The sequence below is a fragment of the Vanellus vanellus genome (assembly GCF_965231255.1).
Source record: "Vanellus vanellus genome assembly, chromosome: 23".
NCBI classification, from domain to species: domain Eukaryota; kingdom Metazoa; phylum Chordata; class Aves; order Charadriiformes; family Charadriidae; genus Vanellus; species Vanellus vanellus.
The window spans coordinates 2251892-2261085 of NC_138928.1; the positions used below are offsets into that span (position 1 = coordinate 2251892).

Consider the following 9194-nt stretch of genomic DNA (forward strand, 5'->3'; position numbering starts at 1 on the left):
AGCTTCTATGGACAGCAAATTACTTTTTCTTATATTCCTCATGACAGCTTATTTTGAGCCCCTCTATTTCAGAGCAGTCAAATAAGCGTTCCTGATTTCATTACGTGAGTCCCAATTGTTAAGAAGAGTGTCACTTTTTAAAGAGAACAAAGTGTATCACCAATTAAAGATGACATTTGTTAAATGTTGGTAAAACAGGGGCCTGCGTCGCATCTTAGTTTCCAGGGTAGCAGTTACGCTGCAGTTACACTGAATTATCTGCCTGTGAAACCAAGGTTTCTTAGTTACATCTTCAAGGACTAATATGCCTTGGCCAAAGTCATGTCCAAAACATCTGGTCTAATTCATCCTTGAACTTTTCGAGTCTACATTATATATAATGGGTTTTCATTGAATGCAGTTACCCGCATCTCCAATGGAAAAACTAATATGGCATTTATCCGAGGTACCGCAGGCAGGCCAGAGATGCTGACATGGGATGGGTAAATGGGCACTTGAAGCATTCCGTAATGGCCAAACCACATTGCCATGGCTACGTTCTTCCACTGGGTATTTCTTTCCACCCAGGGACTTAGAAGAAGTCAAAATAACCTTGGATGTGACTTTGTAACATCTCCCTGCGAGGTGTACGTGAGAACAGACTGCGCTGAAGTTGCGATATATCTTTGAGGAGCATCCTGTGCAAAGAGTTACTGGCACTAGCAGCGCTTTAGGGAAGAGATGCTTGCAGGGATTGATTTCCATGCTTTGCAGTATTTCTGAAGAAAATATAAAATGCGTTCATTGCGCAGCTTCTACCACGGCCACACACATAGTGGTTAATACTTCTAACTATGACGGGAGCGTTGCTGATTTCACAAGGAGAAATTGTAGGAACAGCATTCCCAGCTGCTTTTATTAGCTGGCATAGATTAATCTCTGCAAGAGCTCTGGCCATCGTAGAGCCGACCGAGAGCCCATTTTGCCAGGGAAGTAGCCAGCAAACCCAGCTGACTGGAGTTTGGTGACCTCGCGGCCTCCCTCCAGGCACACTTGGAGCCATCAAAGGTCTCAGCCTTGGCTTCAAAGCCTTCGCTCCCACCCTCTGGCTTTTCCTGGCTGTAAGGCCTGACTTCTCCTTAGAGGGTTGCCTTTGCTCTTCAATCACCTTTGTCAGTGGGAGGGTTTGAGTGAGGAGGGCTGTGCAAATTACGGTTTCCCAGTGAGTGATTCTTTTGTTTTGCTTTCCAGTCCTCTCCCCGGGGAGGCAGGTGGGGGAGGAAGGGAATATGGCTTGCTGCAGAGCATGAGAGAAAAAGGAGTGAGAAAGCCTGGAGGCCCAGTTGAGGGGAAAAAAGGAATGGGGGAAGGGAACAGAAAGCAAAGAAAATGTGCAAATAGCCTCCTTAGGACAAGGGGGATCCTCTTGCCTGGGATTTAAAAACTTAATTAGACAAAGACTGTACTGCATCAAAGGGATCCTCCATCTGTAGGGAGATGGACAGACAGATCTGATGAGTTTTTATCAACGTGCTGTTCTCTGTTACTCACCAGTAACAGGAGTGTGGGCTCCACACGGCTTCGTGCTTCTTGAATGTAAAAATCTACTTTGTTTTTTTGGATTGGTTTTGTACTTGTTTTTTCCCCTCACTGCTCTTAGCTTAACAGACTAAAATTCATATTAGCTGTTCAGTGCGGTGTGTGGAAAGAAAGACACCGCCCTGTTGAGAGGAAACTGTTTGACCACACTTGGATGGTAAATATAGTTCCCCTGAGCTGCTGGTGAAGCAGCTGCTAATGAATAGCTGCTCTCCCTTCCTGGCCTCCCTAATTGAGAGATCAGAGGAAATGACACCTCGAAGCAAACCCGGAGGCCACCAAGACTTTTGGGCCACCACACCCGCATCACTCCTCACTACGGGGGGCCATCACTAGCCCTCTGCCCCGGGAGGAGGGAGCCAGCAGCAGCAGCATCTCTTCGGTAACCATTTAAAGGAGATGAAATTCAGCTCCTAGACAGCAAGCTCTGGTCTTGCCCTCCATTTGGGTGCTTATAGCTCTTCTCGTTGCTGGGGGGACAGTCTTGTGCAATCCGAAGAGGCGTAAGTAATCGCATTTGGGAGGGGGGGGGGGGGGGGGGGCGGGTAGGCTCCAGGGCCGGTGTCTGGACTGTGTGGGCAGTTTTAAATCCTGGCACCTAATCCACTACATACTGCATCATCACAGAGAGAACTCCCATCTTCCAGGGGATTAAAATTAGAGTTGAAGAGCAGTGAGTCAGGCTCACTTTGAATTTTCCATTTTGTGATTTCAAGCCAGATTTACGGAAGTGCCCGAGACTCACAGCTCTATCTGAACACAGTAGCAAAGGTAAGTGTGTTGTCCTGCAAAACCTGCCCTGGAGCCAGGCCTGGGGCTGACTCTCTTTTGTCCTTCCCAAAATAGCCTCCAGATGTAATATATTTTTGTGTGCAAAACAAATTCAGGTGAAGCTGAGACAAAGCCTCCGGTCCCTTGTGCTGCTTCTGTAACACCCACTGGGCTCTCTGAGCTTACCCCTGATTCCGCAGCGTTGCAGTCTGTCTGGGGAAGTCTGCTGAGAACAATCCGGGGAAAAAAAAAAAAAAGTAAATTAAGAGGAGGTGTACGCCCCAGTACCATGGGGTCTGCCTCCCCTGGAGAGCAGCTCCGGGGTCTGCCCCTGCCAGAGGAGAATGCCGCCATCTGGTGCCCACAGCTCGATTTGGCTGGGCTGGGGGATGCTGACCCCAGCTGGGCTGAGAGCTGAGCTCCAGCGGCAGACCCAAATCCCGCCTGAGGAACAGGGGAGCCCTCAGCTGACCTGAGAATCCGGTATCTTGTCCCCAGATTAGAGGTCTTTATTCTAGAGGGGGTGTCAGGTTGCTAATGTCTGTAGGACCAAGATGATGTTTCTTAAAGGACCACATTGGCCCAAGAGCTGGTCTGGATTTCTTATTTCTTTATAGTTGCAGCAAATGGTGCACTGGCCCCCAGGGAGAGCGGTGCGTCAGTCTGCTGCTGTGCAGAGGTCACGGGGCTCCCAGCAGAGGGGCTGGGGCTGGGATCGACGTCCAGCACTCAGATGTAAGACATGTAGAAGGAGGTGGGACCCCAACAACAGCAGAAGGCTCACACCTGGAAAGATGGGGAACTAGGAGTCTCCAAGTGGCATGTCATTCAAGTAAATGGACTTCTTGCTAACTAATCCCAAAGTGCTTCAGTCTTGGTCATGCCATGTCCCTGCACTGGATGCTGAGGGTATCTTAGTTTAGGTGCATGATGTATAAATTACAGTCTCTTGTTTCAGTCTCCCTTTACTTAAGGTCTGAGGAACAGCTAAAAGCTTTCGCAGTGTAAAAATGTATACATTTTAAAAGTGAGGGTATAAGGGACAGGGACTTGTACCCTGTAAACAGAAGAGCAGTCATGGTGGGAATAAGCTTACTCAAGCTCGTTGTAACATATCTAAAGATCAGGCAAGTGTAAGCCACTGTTTCTTTAGAAAATAGCCTTCATAAAGGTTGGTCTATGGGCATGATGCGAAAATGGATTGAATCCACCAGAACTTCCCAGGCAGCTAGCTGAGGTATGACTGCAGTCAGCTTGTCTCCTCAGACCAGTTCCTGTTGCATTCGTGTGATGACACTTCCTCACAAAAGACTGTTCTCTAATAGAATCATGCCAGTAAATGTTTTTGCTAATGTCTAGGTTTGGTTGAGGAGTAACTCTAAGATCTTATTGCTGATAGAAATATTCAGTAAATATTGTCTGTCTCCCAAAGTATCCCTTAAATTTGGCTCACATAGCTGAGGTTTCTGCCAAACCATAACAGCTAGAATATGTTCATTTTCTTATGTGAAATTTAAATCTCAGAAACGGTGATAGCAGCTTGAATATAACACCAAACTTCACGAGTCTGGTCATGGATTCTGGTCCTGTAGGTGGCTGTGCTCCACTGTAACTGTGCGGGTTTAGGTGCCTTTTCAATCTAGCCCACCTGGTTAAAGGAGATTTGGTGGGTCAATGTTCTCTCCTTCCTTCCATGGAAGATCCGATGAATGTAAAAGTTCTGTACATCTCATAAATATTGGACACAAATGGCTTTTTCTTACTGCAAAAGCAAGAGAGTTGCAATGAAGCAGGATTTTTCAAACACTATCATATAAACTTGGAATAAGGAAGAAAGTAATGCAACACAATGCAGCTTCTCTGTATGTATATATGTACACATATGTAGTGCCACTCAGAGCTGTTTCAGAGTATCATCTTTCGGAGGACAATCAAAATGCTGACTTTCGAATTACTGAAGTGCTGTGTGCCCGTGTTGGGGCGTCCTAAAACCGGCTGTGGAAATAGGTTGGGTTTTTGGCTGACTACAGTCGCCTTTGTCCTGACCTCTGCCTTTTGTCACGGTTATGTGCCATGTGTAGTTTCTTTCTAACACCAAAAGCAAACTGAAAATGGATTATGTTTGGATGACATGCTTTTTAGGGTATGTGATTTATAAAGCATGGTGGTGGGCCTAAGCCCAGGTACCAAGTGCCTTGAATAAAACAGGTGATAATGTCCTGGATGGGCACTGAATGCCCCATTTGCTTTGCAGGAGGTGAACCTACTTCAGAATAAATCATTTCTTACCAAGTCTGTCATCTGTCATTATTTTCACATGTCGTGTAACTTTGGTATGAAGTTAAAGGATCTGTTACGGTTACAAGGTTATCCGAGTTGCTCTCTAACTGATGTTTGGTGTGTTTTGATTTCTTTTTTTTTTTTTTTCTATATAGACATTATTGCAAAACTTTAATCGTATTTCAAATGTACATTATGTGATATGAGGCAGGGTCTAGTTCATGTTGCAAACGCCAGTTGAGAAGGAAGATGAGCATGGGAAATCACCATCTCAAAGAAATCATGAAGATATACAGATATACTGAACAGCCCCAAGAAAGCTTCAAATTATTTCTTTTGTTTGTGTTGCCTCAGGAAATTAACCATCAGCTAATAACCATAATTTCTTTAATTAAAAGACAGTAACTGTGAGATAACTGTACCCATGATAAAAATATGTTACAGCATCAAAATCCTTGCTGTTTTTCCCCTTTGCCAATTTTGACCCTTGGGAGATTTTACTAAGAGGGTCTTAAAAATAATAAGGGATGCTGCAAAAGATTTCAGAAGATTCTAATGAATTATGCCAGCTAATTGTCTTTAATTCCAGTATTTTTTTTTTACGTGTCGGTACAATCCTGATAGACTGAGGATGCTCCAGCCACTGCACGGTTCCTGCTTGGAAAACACAGTGCATGTGCATTAATTTGTACTCAAAATGCCTTATCACGCATAATATTAGTTAAAGTATTATTAATTATACTTGTATCAGATTAATTTGTCTTGTCTGGCCCAAGTCAAAAAGGTAAAGTCTGGATTAAGCACAGCCTACAGATACGGCTTTTGGAGAAGTTTATTGCAGTAACAGTCTCGGATGGGTTTTTCACATTACCTGATAACCCAAAACAAGAGGTCTGTTACCTAAGGCAGCCCCTCTGAAGCAAGTTATTTTTTTAAATGTTAAAACTCGTATGTCCTAGCTAAATGAATGAGTTCAGTAAAGCACATCAACACCACTAACAATGCCCTCTGTGACTAAAATTCCTCAGTTCATATCCTCTTTTTTTCTATTGAGCGCTGAAAAAAAATCACTTCCCTCTTTTGTACCTCAGTAGGTGGAAACCCAGACATAAAATTTACAAAAAACTATGGGTTAAAAGTGGTTTGCTCAACACATTTATTTAAAGCCCCTGCCCATGGGGAGAAATGGTTATTAGTGAATCAAAGCCTTCATAGGTGTAAAATACTGATGATGAGGCAATGATGCTTAAAAAACACGGCCTGAATGGATCCCACCGGGTCAGAGAGACACAAAAGGAAAGAAAACCTTTTTCCTTTTAGCCAGCCAAACAGCCTCCCCGGGCGTGTTGCCGTTTCCTGATTTCAGGGACCTGGAGTTTTCCCTGGATAATCGGTTTCTAAAGCGGAGTTTTGGGCCTGCGGAGTGGCCGCGGGGCTCCCGCCGTTGTCTCTGAGGAAGAGCCCGCCCGCCGCTGGTTAGGGCCGCGCGGAGGCGGCGGGATGAGGCGAGCTGTCAATCAGCGGAGCGGCGCCTTCTGATTTGCTGTCGGGTGGGGTCACGTGGAAGCGGGCTGCCGTATATAAGGGCGGGCGGAGTAGGCGCCCGCCGCCATTTTGTCCAGTGAGGAAAAGCGGAGCGGGAGTCTCGTTGAGGGTCGAGTCGGCTACGAATTTAGCGCGGGCTCCCTTCGCGCGCCCTCCCTCTTAGCATCGGTGAGGATCTTCACCTCCTCGGAGGGCGGGGGGGAGGCGGCACCTGCGGTCTCGGTTCCCTGCAGGGCGGATGGATGCGGCGGGGCCCGGTGGCGGCAAACAAAGAGCAGCCGCCATTTTGTAAAGCTGGGCCGCGGGCGGTGGCTGCCGCCACGCTGAGGAAAGCCGGGCGGGGAGAAGGCGGGTAGGCCACGGATTGCCTTGAAGAGCCCGCTCGCCGCCTTTATTCAGTGGCCAGTCAGGCGAGGTGCGGCCGGGCGGGAGGTGCCGCGGGGGTGGTGTGGCGCCTTTCCCGCCCACTCCGGGGGAGCGCTGGTTCCTCACGCAGAGCTGAGGAGACTCTCTGGAGGGATTCCCCGAGCGCTCCCGGCCTGGCCTTTTCTGGAGATGGTGTTGCCGCTTTCCCCGGAGTGCGCAGCCTCCCCGGAATCCCGCTCCGAGAACAATGGAGCCCTTCTCCCGCGCAGCGCTCCCCCTGCAGGCCCGGCCCCCGATGTAACCCAGGGGAAGGGGAGAGGGACGCAGAGAAACACCCCTTTAAAAGTTGGGTGCCTTAAAAGTAAACGAAATTGGTTGAAGTAGTGAATTTTAATCATGATTATGATATAGCAGCTAGCTCTCCTGTTTAGCTTTAAACACTCTTCCCCCCCCCCCCCCTTCCACACAGGTTAATATTTTTATGATGTCATGTTATACCGCTGTTGAAGTTTTTGGGAAAAGCAATCAGCAGAATTACTTCTCTTGTCAGTGAATAAGCACTTGTAGTATGTTAAATATATATGAGCTTTTTTTTTGTCCTAGCTATGCATCGTGACTCTTGTCCGCTGGACTGCAAGGTTTATGTGGGTAACCTTGGAAACAATGGCAACAAAACTGAATTAGAGCGAGCTTTTGGCTACTATGGACCTCTGCGCAGTGTATGGGTGGCAAGAAATCCTCCCGGCTTTGCCTTTGTGGAATTTGAAGATCCACGAGATGCAGCTGATGCAGTAAGAGAACTAGATGGAAGGTAAAAATGTGCTTCTTGTGTGTTTGGCTTGCCTGGTGAAAATAAGAGAAATTGTGGGTAGTGCTGCAGTTTAAATTGGGAAGCTTCAGCTAGCAAAAAACTTGACCTGTTTGTTGTGCAATATTTATTTGCATGTTTATATAAGGGTAGTCTTTCTTAATAGTGCAGGAATAGTATTGGGACAGTTAATTTTACACTTTAGAATTTGACTCCCAAGTTAGAGATGACTTGGACCTCTTGGTGCACGTTAGTTAGATTCAAGATGGTGTTACTATAAACAGGCAAAACTGGTCAGGGACGCTCCTTGGTTCCTTCTCTGCCTGCTTTAATAGCATGGTGAGCTTTCAGAAGTGGCTGGGCCTTTTCTCTGTCATTCTGGAGTGTACTTTTTAGACTCTGAATACTGCGTACTTTGGCTAATGTGTATAGACAATGTTTTTCCCCTTGTCTATTTTCCCTCTCTCGATTCTGTATGCTTAGATGTGCAGACTTGTGCCTGGAAATGCTAACTGATGTCAATCCGTTTTCCCAGAACCCTCTGTGGGTGTCGTGTCAGAGTGGAGCTCTCCAATGGTGAGAAACGGAGTCGGAACCGTGGTCCACCTCCATCCTGGGGCCGGCGTCCTAGAGATGACTATCGCAGAAGAAGTCCTCCTCCGCGCCGCAGGTACCCTAGGTCAAAGTACACTTGTAGAGCTGTTGGCACTGTTACCACTTAGCATCCTAGAAGCAGGCTTTTTAAAAGCATGTTGATGGATAACATTCATCTATCTGATCACAATTTGGAGATGGCAAATGCCAAAAAAAAAAATCAAACCCCAAAACCCCACAAAATCAAGGTGAACTTAAGTTGTGTTGAATGTTGGCTTTTGTCCTTAGGTCACTGTGCAAGTTGGTAGTCAGCGCCCTCTATCCTGGACTTATCCTCGTTCCTTCTAAAATCTGCTCATCTTCTAGTCACACTTTCCCTTTCTTCCCAATACTTCAACTTAGGCTGTTCCTTTCCTTTATTCCATAATGGCAAAACATGACATACAGCAGGTTAGCATTTCCATACAGATGTGTTTCTCCGCTTTGTTTGCACAATTTAAATACTTTCCGAGTAGGCAGCTGTTTAATAATAGATTGAGTAACAGTTGCTCTAAACATCTGGAATCTTTACACTTTAGTGTTAGTTTGGAATTAAAACATCGTGTGACGATGCTGTCACTTGAGGTTTGCAAACCCAGCTCTAAAATATAGTAGGATTTTTGGTAACTGACAAGTTCTTGGACCCAGACTAGTGTGTCTGGCCGCTTAAGTCTGCAACGTGGTTTTTGCAGGACTGAATTTACCTGTTGCAGGTGAGTGAAGTCCTCGGGTCAGGGTTTCAAGCTTACCCTTTTGCTGTTGAAAAATAACACATTAGGAGTATTTGTTAGCTAATAGATGGTTGTACTGATGGCTTGTTTTTCATTTTTTTTATGCTTTTTGGTCCATCTATTAATAAAAATGAACCCGTTACAGAGTCACCATCATGTCTCTTCTCACCACCCTCTGAGTCTGCATTAGCCAGTCAACTAGCCCTTTCAGCGTCATGTGACCAGCGCGCCCCATTCAGCTTGGCTGGTGTCGTTTCACATGACCCAGGCATGGCCAGTCGTCAGGTTGCACCGCCCTTTGGTTCCCGAGCATGCTGTTTTCTCTCAGCCTTCTCTCCAACCTTAACCAAATCGGCAGCAGCCACCTCGACCGCCCACACATTCCCGGCCAATCAGCTCAGCTGTTTATTTACCAAATGTCTTCACAACAACTACAGCAGCAGCCTTCGGCTAACAAAAAAGCAGGAAAAATCCACAACACC

General features: G+C 46.3%; 1 protein-coding gene across 1 annotated transcript; it reads left to right on the forward strand.

The window, feature by feature from the left end:
• The first annotated feature begins 6250 nt into the window (after positions 1-6250).
• SRSF3 (serine and arginine rich splicing factor 3) lies at positions 6251-9188 on the forward strand. Its single transcript, XM_082494461.1, has 4 exons — positions 6251-6342; positions 7144-7351; positions 7884-8018; positions 8858-9188. Exons 2-4 carry the CDS (start codon positions 7146-7148, stop codon positions 8889-8891), a joined length of 375 nt encoding a protein of 124 aa, XP_082350587.1. The 5' UTR covers positions 6251-6342; positions 7144-7145; the 3' UTR covers positions 8892-9188.
• The last annotated feature ends 6 nt before the right edge of the window (positions 9189-9194 follow it).